The sequence below is a fragment of the Sapajus apella genome, unplaced genomic scaffold, assembly GCF_009761245.1.
Source record: "Sapajus apella isolate SASKATOON/1434 unplaced genomic scaffold, GSC_monkey_1.0 scaffold99, whole genome shotgun sequence".
NCBI lineage: Eukaryota > Metazoa > Chordata > Mammalia > Primates > Cebidae > Sapajus > Sapajus apella.
In genome coordinates, this window is record NW_022437039.1 from 6155432 (window position 1) to 6177473 (window position 22042).

A 22042-nucleotide genomic window follows, 5' to 3' on the forward strand; every position below is an offset into this window, starting at 1 on the left:
CTGAGGTCAGAAGTTTGAGAACAGCCAGGCCAACATGGTAGAAGCCCATTTCTCTACTAAAAATACAAAAAAAATTAGCCAGCGTGGTGGAACGCACCTGTAATCCCAGCTACTCATGAGGCTTGAGGCAGGAGAATCACTTGAACCCGGGAAGTAGAGGCTGCAGCAAGCTGAGATCGTGCCATTGCACTCCAGCTTGGGCAACAAGAATGAAACTCCATTTAAAAAAAAAAAAAAAAAAGACCTGTATAAACTGTTGTATGGCTTGATTTCTGCTGTTTTAATTCTTTTTTAAAGTACTAAATCAGTACAAAGAAAATGAAGGGCCATTGAAAACTTGACTTGCCACGTCACAGGCTACTGTCTACTGAACTTCACAAAGAGCCTGCAGGAAGTAAAACCCTGGGTCTTGCCCATCAAACCCAACAGGTACAACACATGGTCTGACAGCCACCCTGGGTGCTCAGGCCTGCTCCTCTCTTAAATACTGTCCTCACTAAAACATCACACACCTCAGATATTCCACAGGGAGGCTAGAAGCTGGCCATATGGGGTAAGGTCATCTTAACTATCAAAGCTGACAGCTTTCAAGAAGGGGTAAGCAGGTACTTTACACAAGGGGTTCCTATGGAAGAACCTTTATAGTCATTTCATTCCAAAACTCCAGAATGTATCTCTGAAGATTCCCACACTCAACATAACTAGATACCTCAGTCATCAATCTAATGAATGAAGTGCCAGGTTATAACATACTATGTGAAGTAAAACGCAATGAGATTAATCGGCTAACATAGTCACCACTAGAGGTAGTAGCCAGGCCAAAAATTTAATCATTCTGTTCATAATTTTCTGAAATGGCCCCATTTCAAAATCATCTCTTGGCGTCTTGCACTGGCCTCTGAGGTTGACTAGCCCTCTGGGTTGATGTTGGCCGTCCCTCTCACTATAAAGGAAGTTAGCCCAGTTTCCACTGCTGAATGGCAATCTTCAGGCCCAAAGCCACAATTATTCAAGTTTAATTAGTTCCAGTAGCCCTTAGAAAAAAAACACTTATGAAGCTAATTCTTTTTTTTTTTTTTTGAGACGGAGTTTTCGCTCTTGTTACCCAGGCTGGAGTGCAATGGCGCGATCTCGGCTCACCGCAACCTCCGCCTCCTGGGTTCAGGCAATTCTCCTGCCTCAGCCTCCTGGGTAGCTGGGATTACAGGCACGCGCCACCATGCCCAGCCAATTTTTTTTGTATTTTTAGTAGAGACGGGGTTTCACCATATTGACCAGGATGGTCTCGATCTCTTGACCTCGTGATCCACCCGCCTCGGCCTCCCAAAGTGCTGGGATTACAGGCTTGAGCCACCGCGCCCGGCGCTAATTCTTTTTTAAAAGCCAAAACTTCATTTGATTGCATCAAAAAGTTATTCAAATGTGATGACCAAAACAAAACTGCAGACAAGCCCCATGGTTTTTTTGTTTTTATTCATTTTATGATTAAGGTGTGTATCACTACTCCAGTTGGGTAAACCACATTGAAGAATTTGACTGCAGGTCTTTAGATTCAGCCAAATGCTTTCCAGTAGGTTTGCTCTATAAAATATTAAACATTGTAATACTTCAGCCATGCTCAGAACGCTGCAGTCTAAGGATGAACCTCAACCCACCCATGCCAAGCAAGGGCAACAGGAGCAGAACTAATGAACTATGAACGTCTAAAAGAATCAGAGAATCTGGCTTAAGACGAAGAGAGGTTCTGTTCCCCCAAACTACAGTATTTAGTCTTTAAATCCAGCCTGAACTGTTCAAGAAACTGAAAATGTCAAATTGTTCTTAAAGTACCACACAGGTATGCAATCTTCCATTCTTTCTTTAGCATCTAAACTAGCCCAAGCAAACACTTCAAAAACCTAGCTGTCAGAAATTAAGTTTTCCTAAGAGAAATCATTACCCTTCTACAAGTGAGCTTGTTTATTCTGTGCGTAGGAGAACAGAAGAGAGCAATGGGGCAGAGAAGGGAAAAGTTGCAACTGGGTGGCAAATGCATCAGGTGCATTTGAGAGTAAATGCAATGGAAAAAAGGAACAAATGCTAAAGTTTTGTAAAAGTTTAATGAAGCCATTAAGGCATATAAATTGTGTTCTGGCAGACATTAAGACCTGCTTTCTCTTACCAAAGAAAATGGCACATGTTTTACCCAAATTTGACAATTCAGAGTAAAGGGTACTGAGAGTTAAGCTTCAGAGCACCAACTTAAACAAAATAACAAAAAAATTGTTATCCAACTTAGAAAGAGGAACAAGAACCAAGGCATAAAGGGGAATTAAATATGTGTTCCTCGATCTCAAAATCCTTTTAGGAATAGGAGTCTGGCCACTTGTGAGCAACACATCGTACCACCAAACCCCAATTCCAGAATCTAAATTTACAACGATAGAAAAACAAAGGTAACTCCAAATGCATGTCTTGTATATTCCAAAGGGAAGCTTGAAAGTATTCATAACACATAGGCTTGTCTGTTTCAGGTAAAATGACAGGTTGCTATAATTCTTCCTGCTATTATAGTCAAACAAAAATGATCCACTTTTGCAAAAATTTAGAAATATCTCACTTTCATTCCTAGTTTTAGTATGGAATTCACTTTTTTAAATAAGGGCTACATCTACAATGAATACAGAACTTCAGTTCACACATTTCTAACATTCCATTCACATCCCACCCAGTCAATGAATATTTATGGTTAACTTAGCAGAGTTTCTTCACAGAAAGATATTATTAAATGGCTGAAGAAATTGCAAACTTTAACAAAAGTGCTGTGAGTAATTACTGGAAAAACCCTTACACTGATTTGCAATGGTCTTTTAAGGATTAAAAATAGGAAGTAACTGATACTGGACTACAAGTTTGCAAGGAAACATTTTCACTGTCCTACTTGATATATAATATAATAATATGATAGAATAAATTACAGTACCTGGCAGGCTGACATCAGTTCTTCATCTAAAAAAAACACTATCATTCAGTTCAGGATATTAAAAATGAAGATGAAACATGCTCTAAAACATTGTAGCTACAAGAGGTCTTATATTTACTCAAAAGAGGAATCTATTGAGAACTTTTATTTAGGTCTACCTAACAGCTTAAGAATCTCCATGCGATTCCATCTTTTCCAGAATGAGATTCCAAACTGAACTTTTTAGGAGAGGGATTGGAGGGATAGGGAGACTTGGGTTTTGCTATTTTAAGTTGCAATCACATTATTAGTAGATAAAAGAGAGCTTTATCATCATCTGCCCACTCCAATGGAAACTGCACTAAGCAGGGCCTCCATGAAAAATGTAAAATGATAGACTAGAAAACCTACTCCACTATCCATCTCCCTCACCCTCTCACTAATACTGAACCAAAAAGGAAGCCCATTCTCAAAGTTCATAACGTCTCTACTTTAGCTCACCTCAAATGCAGTCTACATGTTTACATTTACCATAAGTCAAGTACCCCATATAGGAAGTAGTGTTTGTCTTAAAACTGAGTACTTTAGGCCTACAGGGTTAATCTGGGGCAGTTTAATAATAATATTGCTACTTTAGAGCACTAACACACACAAAGTGAATCCAATAAAGCTCTGTGCATTGATTCAATATTAAGTATTAATTGCATGACCATCATAGCACCTCTTTACATCACACAATCACCAGAATTAGAAACTGCTTTGAAAACTAAAAACAGGGCACAGTCCAATAATTAGAGTTGCACACTGTTACTATTTAGAAACCAGGTGCATGTTACAGTGCAGCTGCAAAAATGGAAGCCTAATCATGTTTTTAGACAATTTTAGGAACCTGGCAATACTGTTGAGGCAAAATACTCAACACAGCAGGAAATGGACCAAAAAAAAAAAAAAAAAAAAGCCTTCTATAACCAAATAAACATCTGATATCTCCTTTCCCTTTGAGAATAAATACAGTTAAGGTCACTTTTAGCCTTGGAACGGATATATGTTTGCCTATGATGATCTTGCTAACGACTACACAATATCTGATGTCCTCTGCTAGGATTATAGTTTTAAGAAAGCCATAGTTACAAGAGGCATCTACTGTAAATACCTACAACTTCCTTTTATGGCAACCACTATAGAATTCACTTGTCTTAAACAGTGAACAAGGGAAGATGGCCTCATGTTTCCTTTGCAATTATAGTATATGTTGAGGATCAAGTGGCTTTCAAGCAGCATGGTGGGTGTGAAAATGTTTGCAGTTTAGATCATTCTGTTGCGTTTATGGGTTGGTGAGTCTGTAATGACATCGCCACACTGGGCTGAGGTACGCTTTCTAGTTCCACCATTGTCCAAGTGGAGTGCCATTTCTTCTGATATGAAAGTGTTCAAATCGACATCATGGAGTCCATTTCTCCTTCGACTAGCATTCGATCCACTGCTTACATGTGTAGGAGAGCCTGGGGTACTCGAACGCACGCTTATACTAGCCATTGCACCACTAAGACCTAGGAAGAAGAAAAAAGGTTTTAAGAGTTGCTCAATTATTTAACCCTTTCGAACGCAACCCACTTACTTTCCATGTTGTCACAATGTCAAAGCACGTCTGCCTATTTTCTTTTATAAAGGGTTACTAGCAAGCAATTAAGTTTTATTCTAGAAAAACACACCATCTGGCCTTGAGATATGTTTTATTGGTACCAATATCTGCAATATTGGTAACTACCAATTAATACAAGTTACTATGTCAGCCATGGTGCTAGGCGTACAAATAGGTCACGAAATCTCCCATCGATTAGGTAGGTGCTACACACAATTTACAGAAAGGACAGGAGGCGTTTGCTTTAAAACAAGACATTTTTGGTTACCCACAGTTACCATTCCAACAGACCCCTCTGATGAGTGTGTATGTCTGTGATGTATTCAAGAGAGCAAGAAATCACTTCCAGGCCTAGGTGGGCTTATTCCAACATCCCCTTTAGATAAGGCGACCATGTAATTTATCATCCAAAACAGTATGATTACGGAGCCCAAAAAGAGTCACTGTTAAAACGTCTACTGGAAAATCAGGTACAAAGTCAGTCTGCCCTGGACAAACTGGGCTACGTGATCCCCTCAAGTCTAGAATGTAGATATCCTTTAGGACAGCCTCAATGATGATCCTCTCTAATCCTTTAGAGAAGTGGGGAGGACAGGGGGTTGTAAAGAATCATGCTGCTTTGTTTTCAACATTAAGAGTTATTGAATCCAGGGCTGGGCACTGTGGCTCATGCCTGTAATCCCAGTACTTTGGGAGGCCAAGGCAGGCAGATCACTTGAGGTTAGGAGTTTGTGAACAGCCTGGCCAACATGGTAAAACCCCGTATTTACTAAAAAAAAATATAAAAATTAGCTGGGTGTGGTGGCAGGTGCCTGTAATCCCAATTACTCGGGAAGCTGAGGCCGAATTGCTTGAAGCCAGGAAGAGGAGGTTGCAATGAGCTGAGACCATGCCACTGCACTCCAGCCTGCGTGACAAGAGCAAAACTCTGTCTCAAATTTTTTAAAAAAGTTATTGAATCAGAATATACCTAGCACTCATGGACACTCACTCATTCCTTTCCTTAAACTGTTACGGTTAAAGAGCTAAACTTACATTCCACCCCTAAATGTTCAAGATAAACCCGTGAAAGGTATGAGTCAGGCCAGGAAACATAAACCATAGTGTTGCATTTTTAAAAACCTACCGTCATTGGCAGTGATCTTAGGCCTTAGGAATTTCCCCTTCCACTATTCTTGCCTCACGTAGAGATTCATTATTGCTTGACTAAATTTATAACACAGTTTAGTATAATCGATTAATTTTCAAAGACTAGAACTTAAATCTTCAAGTAAGCTTAGAGGTTTCATTTGACAGGGGCCCATTCTTTCTAATCATGAACTCTGTAAATATGTAGTTTACATTTGAACTTTAAGTTGAAAAAACATTCTCTGCCTCCTATCACATGAAATCTATTAAATTCCCCTTGACATTTTTCTCCCTCCACCAAATACATGCTGTGAACGTTCTCAAATGCATGGCCTCCGCCATCGTCCCACGTGCTGGCCATGTCCTTCAGGCCACATCTCCCTTCTGAGGCGCTCTCAACTCCACACTCTAGGTGGCTCCTATTCCTTTCTGCACTAATCCAACCAATTCCCTGGCTGCTCACCATGAAGAAGGTGCATCCTCCCTTCCTGCTGGTGGTCAGAGGAAATCAAACTGTGTCTCTTTAGCCTCTAAACCTTTCAAAGGCTAGTATCTACTAAAAAATAAAAGCATTAACATGGGAGTACTTCCTACATCAGGTACTGTTATGTCAATTACTCCTATGACATCTATAACATCTCCACGCTGCAGGTGAAAATCCAAGTTTAAAGGTTAAGTAATTCATCCAAGGTCAACAGGCAGTAAACAAGAGCTGAGACTTCCACTCAAGTGTAATCCATATTCCTATTCAGTTATTCTGATTTCCAAGTCTAGAGTATTTTAGCAAAAAGGTGGCTTCAAGTTGGTCCTAGGACCAGCCTGCCTCTTAGGCCTCATCTCTCTGAACAGTTTCTCTTCCTGCCCTCTTCACCCTTAGACCGAATCTGCACTACCAACATCATGCAATTTGCAGCTCTTTGAAATAGTGAGGCCTGCAACTCTCTCTTCCAACATTCACGCCGTGAGCCCACCTGCTCCCCAGCACACCTCCCCTCTGAGGCTCCTTTCCTGGTTCTCCTACCTCTCTGTTTTCTTTCCTCCTCCTTGAAATTCAAACTCTCTACTCCTTCCTATTCACCAGCCTGCCAGCTCCCTTCCACGTCGCCTTTGTGGGGTTCCCTTCTGCCCCTGAAAGGCTGTTGTCACCCTGGGTGATACCCTCAACTCTCACCTTACCCACACACGTTGGTGTTTCCCAAAACTGGACTAATGAGCTCAAGGACCTTCCCAGATTTCTAACCGCCTATTGGACATCTCAAACTCAACACCATCAAAAAGGAACTTCGCTTCCTCTTCCCCAACCAGCACAAGCTTATTTTTAAAAACAAAACACCATCTTAAGCTATTTTTCTATAGCATGGTATAACCAACCATCTCTTCCTACAGAAGGTATCTTTTCATTTCTATATAATGACCCTTAACACAGTGCCTGACACATCATAACATTCATTGAATTCTAAAGAGTAATACTTCAAAGTCCTACACCCCCTCGTTGAAATCCACTGAAATCCAAGGCTCGGCTGTTGATGTTTATTCACCTCTCCAATACCAGGAAATAAACCCAGATGGTTCTCTCCGCTTACATCACTGCCATCGAGTTTAAAACTCAATTATCCCGTGTTGGCTTTTTTTGAGGTTCTACAGCAAGACTAAAGTTAAGGGGAGAGCTATGCCTTCTTTTATCCTCGTGTCTCAGCCTGTAACATATTACAAGGTGCCCATGTTCTTCAAAGATAAACTTTCATACTTGTTTCATAATGCAAAAGGTCCCAAGGTCATATGGCAAAATACAGGCACATTCTGCAATAAACCAGCCTACTTCAATAATTAAAATCAAGATACCCCTTATCATTTCAAAAGACAAAAAGAATTCAACGAACCCCACCCCAATGCCCTTGTTAACATAACACAGGACTCCAATGGCAGCATGTTTAATATCTAACAACAAATATGGAAGGCTCAAAACACTGTATCAGAAGTGCACTAGGCATTTCAAGCAAATGTTCCTTATTGTTTCAATTGCCATTCTCCATGAAAAAGAAGATGTATTAAACATCAATTTGGTAAATCTGAACTCCAGCAGCTTCTGGGAAAACTGCTTTTTCTACTGGGTGTATGACCTAGGTGTTTAGCTTGATAATTGTAATGTGCAATATGATCTATGACTGACTCTCATTGCAGTAAAAATATTTTCAAAGTTTGCCTACCTAATCTTCCCCAAAAAGACTTCACAAGGGTCAAAAATAATTAAGATTAACAACCAAAAAATGTGTATTTTGACAGCCCAAATTTTATTTTACAAACCAATGACAGCTACTAGAAGATGCGTTAGGAAACCTTAGCTAAGCCACATAAACAATCAGGCCTATACAAGTATAGAAAAATCTAAACATGCTTCAGGACTAAAAAACAAACAAACAAAACAAAAAACAAAAAAGAACAAAAAACCAAGTTGTAGGTCCTGAGGGCATACAACTTAATTTCCTCCAAAAACACGTTTTCAAAAGGGCTACGGGAGTATCAATTGACAAAAAAAGAACAAGTAGCATGATTAGACAGAGAAGTCTCAATTGCTTAACACAAGATAAACTCAACAGTTGTATTCTGTATCCATTTTAAATTAGTCCAGGGGTGGAAAAGATTAGGATGGTTTCATCATACTTTGAAAAGGAAACTCCCACTGGAGCTAAAAGAAATTTACAGACCAGGTTATAGGAATCCAAGTTACATGATAAATAAGTAGCACATAACTATTATTGTCATACCAAGTTCATGCTTAAGCAACAAGAAAATCCTGTTTGCAGCATTAATTACATGTAATTCAGTTTCCAGGCACATAGTTAGAGGTCACACACAGGCAGAGAAAGAACAAATGCCAGCCCAGTCATCTCACTGCCGCAGTCCAGCAGCCAATGGCCTAGGACATCATCTACACTGTCTACCTGCTTCCCAACTGCTTAAAAGCCCCATGAGGGAAGGCAAGGCAGCCAGCCCTGGAGATGAGAAGGCATCGTTGGTCCACCTTTGCAGATCTGTTCCACCAGTGATGGGATTTGAAATTGCAACTTAAACAAAGTGGGTAATATCCTCACTGGAGGCCCTAAGAAACTGGCATTCTTGTGTTGAAAATGAATTGCACTATTCAGATGCACAGCACTCCTTTTGCACAAAGTTGTGTTCTGAGGTGCCAGGACATACAAGTACTTGCAGTGTCAATGTCTTGTTTAAGATGTACCAGAGGAGTTCAAACATTTAAAAAGGAATTCTATTAGGGAGATTTTGGTAATTTGAAGTAGATACCACTCCCCACCCCAATCTGTAAATTATAATACTGAATTTTTATTGAAATAAAGCACACTAAATCAAACCAATTACAAAGATACATGGGTCACACCAAGAAAACATTTTCAGTTATGCTGACAGCCCCAAATGTTTTCCACATTTTTCAAAGACAGTTTTTAATGTCATGGGAAAATTGCTCACGACGTTAAAATGAAAAAAGCAAAATACAGTATATATGCAGTATCTCAACTATGAAATAATTTTAATATTTATACATTGAAAAAAAGACTAGAAGAAAATGCACCAAACATTGAACTGCAGTTTATCTCTATATAGTGGAATAACAAGATACTCATTTTTTAATTTTTGAAAACTTTCAAATTTTCCAAGAAATTTTTTATAAATCATAAAATCAGTGAGAAAATTAAATTGAATATCAAAACTGCTTAAACAAGCACTAGGCTGAGTCACCTGGCTTTGAGGTATGCTACATGGCCTCCTTTTTCACTGCAATGAAAAAAATGTCTGACAAAATTTTATCGCAGGTTCAAGACAATGTTGCATTACTGATGTTGGAAGCTTTATGTCCCACATCCTCGAACATCAGCCGCTAACCTTAACCTACAGAAAATGCCAACTTTTCACTGAAAACTTTAATGCTACCTGAATTGCCTTAATTGTTCTTTTCAGGGGCTGGCTTGAACAAAGGGGCATAATTTACAAATTCCAGCCTTCACAGGAAATTTAAAGATTCTTTAAAATAACTCATTTTAAGCAATTAAGAGATTGCTTTGGTGCATTAATCTCTTACATCTTAATTTCCTAATGTTTTTCAGACACATTTTACTGTTAAACAGTTATCAACAGTTATTTCAAGAAGATGCAGACTGCAACATTCAACAAGCATTCCTTAAGAATCTACAGTGTTCCATACACTGCCAGGAGTGTGGATTTCCAGAGAGAAGAAAGGGTTCTGAAAGACGGATGGGTATATCCAACAGGTTGGTTCTAATTAATCCTCTAACAGAAAACTGCAAGAAGTTTCTTTCATACTATACCATCAGTTTTGTTTTGCTCTGAGACCGAGTTTCACTCCTGTCACCCAGGCTGGAATGCCATGGCATGATCTCAGCTCACTGCAACCTCCGCCTCCTGAGTTCAAGCGATTCCCCTGCCTCAGCCTCCCGAGTAGCTGGGATTACGGGCACATGCCACGACCCGGCTAATTTTTGTATTTTTAGTAGAGACGGGGTTTCACCATGTTGGCCAGGCTAATCTCAAACTCCTGATCTCAGGTGATCAACCCACTTTAGCTTCCCAAAGTACTGGGATTACAGGCGTGAGCCACCATGCCCGGCCATATCATCAGTTTTAAAATACTTAACTGAAACATTTCTGCTAGCTGTCAAGACACACTTCTAAATATTTAGCTATAGCAATGGAAGAGGTAGAAAAGTGACACGAAAAGGGCAAGACAGAGAACCAAACACAATTAAATTTCTTCTTAAAATGATTATCAATTGTCCAAGAAATTTTATCAGGAGTGATTTGTTCTCCAAAAAAAAAAAAAAATGTGGTAACTTCCTTTCTGTATCACTCTGGCATTTCACACATCATATCATCATCGTAGGGCCAAATAATGTTTTGACAAACAAAGGATACAAAAATCTGTACTTGGAGGAGAAAGAGTATCTTACTGGTTCAGGGTGCCTAAAATAAGCTTTCCTTTTTCTAGGGAAAAGGTAGCAGTTTTATCTGGATGTGACAACTTAGTTATGTGCCTTACATTCTTCTTTGTAAAACATTCCTATCCAACCTTATACCCCTAAATCTGATTTTGAATAATTTTTTCTTATAGGGCCCCATACCCAGTTTCTCCAGATCCAAGAATCTTGTCAAGCAACTTAATGATTTAAGAGAATAAGAAGTTCCATGGAGTCCACAGAAAGATTCTGTCGGGCCAAAAAAAAAAAAAAAAAAGAGAACACACAAATGCAGCCTATTAATTCTCAGGGCAATGACACTGTGCCTCAATCTGATTCCCTGGATTTAGATACCTCGCACTACTATAATTCTATCAGGCCAGAAACTCAGAAACTCCTTGAGATTATTAGCTTATTCCTTTTTTTAAATCACCTGCGCCTACTCCTAGCCTCTAATAAATAGAGTGCTTGGTATCCACTGTATTCAGTAAATAGAGGACAATAAGAAAGGCTGCAGAATGACAATAAGAACTCCTAACACCAAACCCACAAAGAAAGCATAGTTTTCAAATCAAAAAGTTCTCAGCAATCAACTAAGGAGCCGCTGTCTTGTAACTCACAAAGCACTGCTATATATATATATATAAAATGTATAAGATATATATATCACGAGATAGATACATATATCTCCTTAAGTTTTTTCCTCTGTGTTTTGAAATTCTTGATTAAAGGCTAGACTGCCTAAGACCCCTTGTCTTTTAAACTTGTTTTAAACACAAAAGGAACTTACAATTGGGATTAAAGCCAAAAGCCAATGACAGCAGTGGTTCCCACTGGTGCCTATTATGACACCAGATTCCGCATGCTAAAAGCCTTTGAGTCTGAAATGATATGCAGCTTTAGAGAGGGACAAGTCAGGCCCCGTGGATTTAATCCCAAGCCCTGCAGTCAAGAATGTCATCAAAATCAAATTTAGTTTGGGAACTAAAACCAAGAGTCTGATTTTTATGAAACAATCTGAATTAGGGTCAGCAACTTACAGAGACCACCTATAAGATGCTATGAGTGAGAGTGAGGCTTTGAATAAAGCTTCAGAGTGAAGTCTGGCTTGGTGTCTGGCTCCCCACCCTAGACACATGCCATCTTCTTACTCGGGACCCTATTCACCTAACCCCCATGATGACAGCTAGGATGAGGGGAGACCAGATTTCAATCTAATGCTTCTAAGAAACAGCACTGGGTTGGGCAAGGCAACTCCAAATCCCTCCCTCCAGTGAGGAGAGAGACAACGTAAACCAACCTCACTAGTATGTCAACATGAGACAAGCTCAAGAGCTTAGCAAGTAATATTTAAGCAGTCAAAAGTTTTAAATGACCTGACCCTCCAGCGTGGAATCTGTAATTTAAAATGTGACCCTTACTAAACAGGGAGGCAAAAAAGTATTCCAGAAGGCAATGGCCTCTGGGCCTTCAGATCCTTGGGTTTATTTTTGTAGTAAAATAGCCCAGGGAAAAAGAGAGTACTCACAGGACCTGGAAAAAACCAGCAATTCTCCTTTTCTCAAGGAAAATAATACTTCCAGTGTCATGGTAGTGTAGGTAACCTGCCAGGGTTCTCATTTAATAAATCATCTTATAAGTGAGTATGTCACCTTTCACAAAGCAGACTGGCTTGGAGAGGCTGAGCATGTCGCCCAAGGTTACACAAGGAAAAGAGCCTATAGAGCAAGCCTATGTATTCCTCCTAACAGTGAACCAGGGATACAGCTGGTCATTCAACTTTAAGCCTAGTTATCCAGATTTGCTTATGGGGAAAACCCCAGAAAGATAAAAATTTGCATCATTTCTGATGACTTTCAAGAAGAAAAGCCTTGAGATTTTTCCCACCTGAACACCTAAGCTCTAGGTCTCAGCGAGGATGATGCAGCAGACAGAAATTCTAAAAATATAAGGGCATAGTGGTTAGGAGTATGCACTTTGAGGCCAGGCACTGTGGCTCATGTTGGTAATCCCAACATTTTGGGAGGACAAGGATGGGGGAGATAGCTTGCGCCCATGAGTTTGACACCAGTCTGGGCAACATGACGAAACTCCAACTCTACAAAAAATAAAAAATTAAGAAATATATTGAAAATTAAAAATTTATAAATTCAATAACTATGTATTTTAGAGACAAGACTGGAGTATCTATTCTACCACTTACTAACCTGCTTCCTATTTTAGCCAAGTGAGTCTTTCTTCATCAACCAAGTGTTAATAACCCAGGGTAGGTGTGAGGATTAAACGAGAACCTCCTTAGTGTAATGCTTATATTTTATTTTATTTTATTTATTTATTTTTTGTGACGGGGAGGGGAGGAGGGGAGCCAGTGTAATGCTTTTATAAAGTAAACACTGAAAGAGTAGCTTTAACGGTTTTCACCCTATGGTCCCATGTAAGTCTCAGCTGTTCTAATTCAAGATTATCATGTAGCACCCTAGGCAAACAGGTTACATTATATCCTGATTGTAGCTATCTGGGGATTGTAATTCTCAACTCTTTCTAGAGGTTCTGGGTCCCCACTGTGTTGTATTCATTCACTTAGCAGGTCTCTGCGATAACCCCAGTGGTAAACTCAGAATACATTTATGTCATGTTCTTCGCTATGTTGTATCAAGGCCAAAAGGACAAAGGCAAGGTCCCTGCTATAATCTGGCCCCAGGGGACTGGGACAGTCACAAATCATGCAGCAAAGCAAATGTACAATTTAGGGAGGCTACAGAGATTGGGAGACCTGAAGGAAGGCTGTGTCACAGAAGTGAGGTATGAACACGTAGGGGTAGGAGCTGGACTCAAAGAGCATAGAGATATTCACGAGATAAACACTATGTATAGGATACCTGACCTATGGTTAAGACCAGATCATAAGGGTCTTACAATAGCATGCTGAATTTGAACTTCACTGTGTAGGCCCCAGGGAAACTTTAAACCAAGAAGTGACAAGATCAGAAAGATCACTCCAATGGTCTCATGAAAGATGGACTAGCGTCAACAGCTCAGGACTGGGAAGTGACAGCTGAAATATCTGCCCAAGGGCTCAGGCTCACCTCCTCTAGAGGGCCTGCCCTGAGCAGCACACAGGGGGCTGTACTGTGAAATAGCCCTTTCTGCCCTCAGAGTATCTTCCACATACCACATTCACGGCATTAATAGAAATTATCCAAATCCTTGTTTGCCTCAACAGAAGAAGGAAGCACTCTATAATTGTTTATATACTTCCAGACACAGCACTCAATCTGCCATATAGAAAATGTGCTGAATGGCTCAATGAGTCGGCTGCTGGGGCAGAAGAATGAGTCCAACCAGAAACATCATCTAAGACAAATGCCCGTGGGACACTTTGGAGATGTACACCAGAGGACAGGGGACATGCCATCTGGCAGTCAAGAGAGGGGGTCTAAACCAGAGGCCCAGATTTGGATATGAAGAGTGACATGGGGAATGTAATTTAGGGCAGTGACAGGGCCTGAGGACAGGTCAGGCAGGCCAATGTGGCAGAAGAGAAGCCACGGTAAGGAAAAGCTCTAGAAGAGAAGGAATGAACAGAGGACCAGTGAGAATGGTAGACAGAGATCCACGAAGCAGTTCAGAAGATTTCTGGTCTCAAGTATGATGTTTACATAAAAATGAGTGACCAGTTATTAATTAAACTCTTGGGAAATTTATAATGTTAATTTAAGACACAGGATAACAAAGCAAGACAGGAATCAACTTAGCACATGCATATGTATCTCTTTAAATCCTCTGTGAGTCTAACATAAGATGACTGGGTCCCATAGAACACAAGAAAAAAAAAAGTAACATGTTGCAGACAAGTGTCAAAATAAAGCACTGAATTAAGTCTTTTAGCCTTGATAACCAATAACTGAAGTCATTTTAATTAAAACTATTTGAGGCTTGGCATGGTGGCTCACAACTGTAATCCCAGCACTTAGGGAGGCCGAGACAGGCAGGAGGCTGAGACAGGTGGATCACTTGAGGTCAGGAGTTTGAGATCAGCCTGGCTAACATAGTGAAACCCTGTCTCTACTAAAAATACAAGTTATTAGCTGGGCATGGTGGCGGGCACCTGTAATCCCAGCTACTCAAGAGGCTGAGGCATGAAAATGGCTTGAACCCGGGAGGCAGAGGCTGAAGTGAGCCGTGATCACGCCACTGTACTCCAGCCTGGCCGACACAGCAAGACTCAGTCTCAAAACAAAACAAACAAACAAACAAAACTTCTTTGACAACCACTAATTGATATACTTTTTTTTTTTTTTTTAAATAGAAACATGGTTTCGCCATGTTGGCCAGGCTGGTCTCAAACTCGACCTCAAGTGATCTGCCCACCTCGGCCTCTCAAAATGCAGGCATTATAGGTGTTACCCACAGTGCCCGGCCAATTGATCTACTTTTGAGTAAAGCTGTTGGTCAGGCAGGGTGGCTCATGTCTGTAATACCAGCACTTTGGGAGGCGAAAGAGGGCGGATCATGAGGTCAGGAGTTAGAGATCAGCCTGAACAACACAGTGAAACCCGATCTCTACTAAAAATACAAAAATTAGTTGGCTGTGGTGGCGGACGACTATAATCCCAGCTACTCAGGAGGCTGGGCAAGAGTTGCTCGAACCCAGGAACGTCGGAGGTTATAGTGAGTCGAGATGGCGCCACTGTACTCCAGCCTGGGTGACAAGAGCAAAACTCCATCTCAAAAACAAAAAACAAAAACTGTTTACATTAGTCTCTCCCACTAAACTGAGTTCTGAGGCTTAGAAGGGTAATGAATGGGGATTTTATTCATTGTCACACTCTGTCTACATCAAATACTCGGCAAGTATCTCAAGTCTGCCATTTTCCTTCAAGTTAAGAGCATATTTATTTGGTTGGGCTATGTTTAATGGGCGTAGGAGTAAGGAATGGGAAAAAAAGCTGAGGGAAAACTGTTTTCTCTGATAAATACATAGGACATGATATAGGAGTATGACTTTGCTTTGATTATAAAGTCAAGCCTGCCTCAATAGATCAATTCTTTTCCTATGTCCTTTTGCTCTCCAAACACATGAATTTAGATTCACCCCAGATGTAAGCCTCCAAAACTTTCAATTTGACCTAACTTAACTTCATAAATTTGGCTAAGCACATAATATGCAAGACTGAATTCAGACATTGTATTTACTTTAACTATGGTGTTTCCAAATACATTTTTAAAGGAGCACCTTAATAGTTTTCACTTCAGACAATTCAACAAATCAGATAATAAGGACACCCAATTAAAGTCACTAATTTACATTACTAGTTAACAATGGCCCTATTACTAGAACCATCCAAATTACTTTCTTTAAATATTCAAATTAAACTATGATTCTCCTCAATACACTGATGTTCTCACAAGCCAGTAGAGCACAACTCAGTATAATTTATGTTTCTGTAGATGCTTTCAAAGGGTCCTATTACTTCACCACAGCACTGTTTTAAACGTATGAATTAGAGGTATGAACCCTAAGAGTAAGAATACATTCAGTCTCCAATCTATTCTAGATTAGTTCTACATTATCAATTTATTGAAGGGAAAGATCATTTTTTTCCTACACCAATTCTTATATTCAAACTTTTGAAAATCTTCACAACTTAAACATGTGAAAATTATAAATAGTCCCTTCAAATATATCATTACTTAAAACTCCCAAAGTTCAGGAAAACAGTAACGGGTTGAACAGATCATATATGAGAAAACGTAATGGGAGTTGCAGTTTTTCAGGGCAGAGGGGACTGGCCTGCTGTTGTTACTATTATGTACACTACTGCATTAAGTTAACAAGCATGGTTTTTATGTTTCTTAAAACTATCTTCTAAAGTATAATAGCACACAATACAATAAAGAGATACCCCAAGAGAAGCATGGAATGAGCCATAACCCTCTTAATAAAGGAAGAAAATCACAATACTTAAGGAGAGGCAACTGCATCAAATATTACCATGCACTACAATTAATCTAACAAACTATGTACACCTTTAGTTGTTTTCCCAAACTTTAGGGGGAAAGATGTGAAACTCTCTAATTCGCAAGAAACAGATCTGTCACATTTTTGTCTGAGCTTCCAAAGTTCTGACAGCCTAACTACTCCACTGTATCAGGAATAATGCGCAGTCTTAAGTACTGCGTCCATACAACCTGAACTACCCTGCAATTAATGTTTTTGTTTTTAATTGTCCTAAACACTATCTAGGGGAACAAAAAATACAACATTGGGGTTTAGGAAAGAATCATGGTTTGCCAGAGAGAACAAGATCTCTACAGGTATAAAGTTTCAATGATTCTACTTCAATAAAGTTTCTTTATATTCCACTATTTCTTAGTACCTTACCAGGTTACTTCATTTTAGATGACCTGTACTATGGCCCAAAAATGTTAACTTTCAACAAGACTCATGACACCTAACTAATTACTTCTACTTGCTTAGTGATCTGCATGATACATGTTTTCATCTTGGTTTCAAGCAAGTCTTATCCTCTTGCTTTTTTTCTATAGCAGTATTAAATGCTGTCACACAGGTTAACTCTCCCAGTTCTATTTGGAAGTCTGTATTAGAGAGCAACAGGCAACAACAGACTTATCACTGTCTACACTCCCCAGGCTTTTCCAGCAATACTAAAATCCCTCAGCCAAGAGTGCCTTCTTACGACAGGTCTGGACTGGGGAGATGGTGATCTACCTGTCCACTGGCTGCATCTCTGCTGGCCCCGCCTATTAAAGTGCAAGGGACCTGAGGGACAACAGGCAGAAGGCAATCTGAGTCTTGTATCTGTCCTCTTCCACAATCTACAGTATACTAGGTAAGAAAGGTGCCAAGGGAGGTGTCTGGTCCCATGAGAACTAACCCAACAATTTCCCACCTTACTTGCCTGTCATGGAGCAAGCAATTACAAATTGTAATAGAATTTTTTTTTTTTTTTTTTTGAGATGGAGTCTTGCTCTGTCACCAGGCTGGAATGCAGTGGCACAATCTCAGTTCACTGCGACCTCTGACTCCCTGGTTCAAGCAATTCTCCTGCCTCAGCCTCCCGAGTAGCTGGGATTACAGGCATGTGCCACCATGCCCAGCTAATTTTTATATTTTTAGTAGAGACGGGGTTTCACCATGTTGGCCAGGATGGTCCCGATCTCTTCATCTCATGATCCGCCCGCCTCAGCCTCCCAAAGGGCTGGGATTACAGGCGTGAGCCACCACGCCTGGCCTAGAAATGTAGTAGAATTCTTAAGACACAAGAACTTCCTCTTTGACTTCAGAAGAGGAAAAAAACATGTACAACATGTAAGTGTAAAGTGATATACTCTAATGCTGCAGAAAAATGTCATTTTAACACCAATAAGCTCAAACTAACTTTCTGAAAACATTTTCTAGGATGGGTTAGCTGACAGAGTAAGTTCACCCATGTCAGTTCTTAGCTTACATTCTATTAAACATTTCTAGAGCAAAAAAGACAAAAAACAGTCAATATATCTGGACCTAAACCTAAACGTGAAAAATGGGTCCACAGGCACCCTCTTAACCATTTTCCAAAGAAATATGTTTAAACGGCTTTACCATGCAGAGCTATGGCTTCCCGGAAGGGTTGCAAATCAGTCTCTACAGATGAGCTAGTTTCCGTTGAAGTAGCTCGGTTAGGGGACACTACAGTCAGTCTTGGGGGAGCTCTAGAGTTTCGTGGTGGAGGAACTTTTCCACACAGGAAGCTGATCAAATCTTCTCTACGAATAGTTCTTCTGCGTTTTTTAACCCAAGCCAACACATCCTTATTGCGTCGCTGATAGCCAATCTGAATTCCAATATCAAAACTTCGTTGATGGGTATCCACACTTTCTGTTAGAAAAAAAGAAAAAGAGAAAACATGTATCATGATCACTAGAGCCATAATGTATTCCCCTCTAAAGAAAACAATTTTATAAGTTAACCAAAGTGAATACCATGATGTGGCCTCTGACCCCATCAGTATCTACTAAACTGAAATGATTTCAGTCATAATGAAAATGTTACATATGACATTTAATCTTAATGGTCTAAATTCAGTGTTTCTTACACTCCTAGAGCTTGTCTTGTTCTTAAAAAAATTTCTTTTAACATCTGCATTTACCATGTCATTGGGAAGATGCCCTCCTACTGACAGATTCAGCACCAACAATCAGGAACATGCTGAAGGCAGCAGCAAACGTTTTAGAATGAAAAATTAGTCCTGATCAATTTCAACACTAAAACCAAACAGCATGGTGGAAACAAAAAGCTTCATCCATTTCCCTAGGTATATCCTCATTCTGCTTCCAGTTCCCAATAGCTTCCTGTAACTCAACCATTCCCAACAGATCTCCCAGACTGGACTGCCTATATACACTCCACCTGAGTTTTGGTAAAAATGACCTGTACCTTTTAGTGATTTGATCTGGTTAGAAAAAAAATTGAAAATTTAAGTCACTGCAATTTATTTTTAATTGTGCTGCTATGCTCGCACCAAAATCACCAGTATGTCTTTTTTTTTTTTTTTCTTTTTCAATTTATAAAATATATATATAAACACTAAGATGCGGTTTCACCATGATGGCCAGGCTGGTCTCGAACGCCTGACCTCAGGTCATCCACCAACCTCTGCCTCCCAAAGTGCTAGGATTACAGGCATGAGCCACCGCGCCCGGCATCTTTTTTTTTTTTTTTTATTTAATTCAGTCTCCATAGAGACTGTCAAAAATTGCCAATGCTGACTGTATTTAAAGTTGTCATGGAAGGGTATTGGGAAAAGTTTTCAATTAGCAATAATCGCGCCTTGGATAAACCTCATTGGCTACGATACTGCCACTGCGCAAAGCTACCATTATGTCTTTAATGGAATTAATCCATTGTTACTTTATCCCTGAACCTTTTGTAAAAGGAACAATACTGTGTACATTTCTCTATTACTTTTCGTGTCTTTATTTTAATTTCTTGTCTGCTATGTCTACAATAGACTCTGAAAGGATGAACAATAGTCAAACAATGTAAAGCTGCATTCCAGCAAGAAGACAATCATCCAGACATCACAGAGGATCCCAAGCTGAATTTGCATTATTAAAGGAAATGGCAAGAGGGCAGCAGAATAACCAGGACTTTATGACCAGGCCTACTCCTTAGCAAATGACAGTATTTATTGCTAAAGATAAACAGAGATACTGTCCACAGAAGATTTTAAAAATTAATGAAAGCAGGACCTGGGATGTTATGAAGAAAAAAAAGTACTTAAAAAGGACCAGGAGGCTGGGCGTGGTGGCTCACGCCTGTAATCCAAGCACTTTGGAGGCCAACGAGGGCAGATCGCCTGAGGTCAGGAGTTCAAGACCAGCCTAACCAACACAGTGAAACCCCGTCTTATTTTCTAAAATTAAAAAGGACCAGGACTACATTTCAACATCAATTTGGAAACCTGATATGCTATAAAGTGCATTCATAACTTCACATTTACACCCCCAACACAACTTTGAGAAGGTAGATTATTATAATTTTATAAATATAAAAAGCAACTCAAGAGTGAAGTAACTTCTCCAGTGTCTCACTACTGGTATAATATAAATCAATAATATTTATTTTTCACTTCTTCATAAACACAAAAAGTGTGAACTCCGTTCTGAACATAAATAGCATTCGAAAGGATCAGCACTTTCCCATCTCTTTGGGAAAAGATTTAGATGAGCCAACCCTAAAAAAGGGTGGACCACCCAAAGATGACCTTGTGATGCTGTACCTAAAACTTAAATGATTCTGAAAAAGCTGGAGGCATTAAGAGAAATCAACACATTGAGCAACTAAACCTACCTTATCAGACCACAGAAAGGATAAATGTAAAATGCCTGAACCTAGAAGCAACCAGGTTTTTAAACCTATCCTACCTAGAAGAATTGCTTTTAATTAAGTTTTTTTTTTTTTTTTTTGAGACGGAGTTTCACTCGTTACCCAGGCTGGAGTGCAATGGCGCAATCTCGGCTCACCACAACCTCCGCCTCCTGGGTTCAGGCAATTCTCCTGCCTCAGCCTCCTGAGTAGCTGGGATTACAGGCATGTGCCACCATGCCCAGCTAATTTTTTGTATTTTTAGTAGAGACGGGGTTTCACCATGTTGACCAGGATGGTCTTGATCTCTTGACCTCGTGATCCACCCGCCTCGGCCTCCCAAAGTGCTGGGATTACAGGCATGAGCCACCGCGCCCGGCCGCTTAATTAAGTTTTAAACAAAGAAGTTTCTATTTCTAAAGAGAATGAGGATATTTTATTCTTCAAAAGCCAAATGAAGGTAAGCCCAGACCTGAAGAAACAGGAAAAAAGTATGAAGCATAGTAAAAGGGATACAAGAAACAAGTCTAAAGAATGCTTGGAAAGCACAAAGAAAGATGGCCAGGCATGGTAGCTCAGGCCTGTAATCCTAGCACTTTGGGAGGCCAAAGTGGGTGGATCACTTTAAGTCAGGAATTAACCATGTCAACCAGCCTGGCCAACATGGTTAATCTTCATCTATTTTTTTTTTTTTTTTTTTTTTGAGACGGAGTCTTACTCCATCACCAGGCTGGAGTACAGTGGTGTGACCTCGGCTCACTGCAACCTCCGCCGCCCCGGTTCAAGCAATTCTCCTGCCTCAGCCTCCCGAGTAGCTGGGACTACAGGTGTGCACCACCACGCCCAGCTAATTTTTTTTTTTTTTTTGTATTTTTTAGTAGAGATAGTGTTTCACCATGTTGGCCAGGATGCTCTTGATCTCCTGACCTAGCGATCCGCTCGCCTCGGCCTCCCAAAGTGCTTGGGATTACAGGCATGAGCCACCATGCCCGGCCAATCTCCACCTCTACTAAAAATACAAACATTAGGCTGGGTATGGTGGCTCACGCCTGTAATCCCAGCACTTTGGGAGGCTGAGGTGGGCAGATCACCTGAGGTCAGGAGTCTGAGACCAGCCTGGCTAACATGGTGAAACACCATTTCTACTAAAAATACTTTGGGCATGGTGGCACATGCCTATAATCCCAGTTACTCAGGAGGCGGAAATTGCAATGAGCTCAGATAGCGCCGTTGCACTCCAGCCTGGGCAACAAGAGCAAAACTCCAACTCAAAAAAAAAAAATTGGCTGAGCATAGTGGTGGGTGCCTGTAATCTCAGCTACTTGGAAGGCTGAGGCAGGAAAATCAGTTGAACCAGGGGTGGAGGTGGAAGGGTGGGGAACGTTGCAGTGACCCAAAACTGCGCCATTTCACTCCAGCCAAGGCAAAGAGTGAGACTCTGGCTCAAAAAAAACAAAGATGAAGCAGACATGTAA

General features: G+C 40.2%; 1 protein-coding gene and 1 non-coding gene across 2 annotated transcripts in view; both read right to left on the reverse strand.

The window, feature by feature from the left end:
- Positions 1-1454: 1454 nt before the first annotated feature.
- CUNH16orf72 (chromosome unknown C16orf72 homolog) overlaps positions 1455-22042 on the reverse strand; it is a 30402-nt gene continuing 9814 nt past the window's right edge. The window contains exons 3-4 of the mRNA XM_032258085.1: positions 18303-18578; positions 1455-4491 (exon numbers count right to left, since the gene is read on the reverse strand). Of these exons, the coding sequence (XP_032113976.1) occupies positions 4247-4491; positions 18303-18578 (521 nt within the window). The 3' untranslated portion in view covers positions 1455-4246. The remainder of the gene's footprint in view (positions 4492-18302; positions 18579-22042) is intronic.
- Positions 19434-19574, reverse strand: LOC116536340. The gene has a single exon (XR_004262579.1). It is a non-coding gene; the product is annotated as a U4 spliceosomal RNA (small nuclear RNA).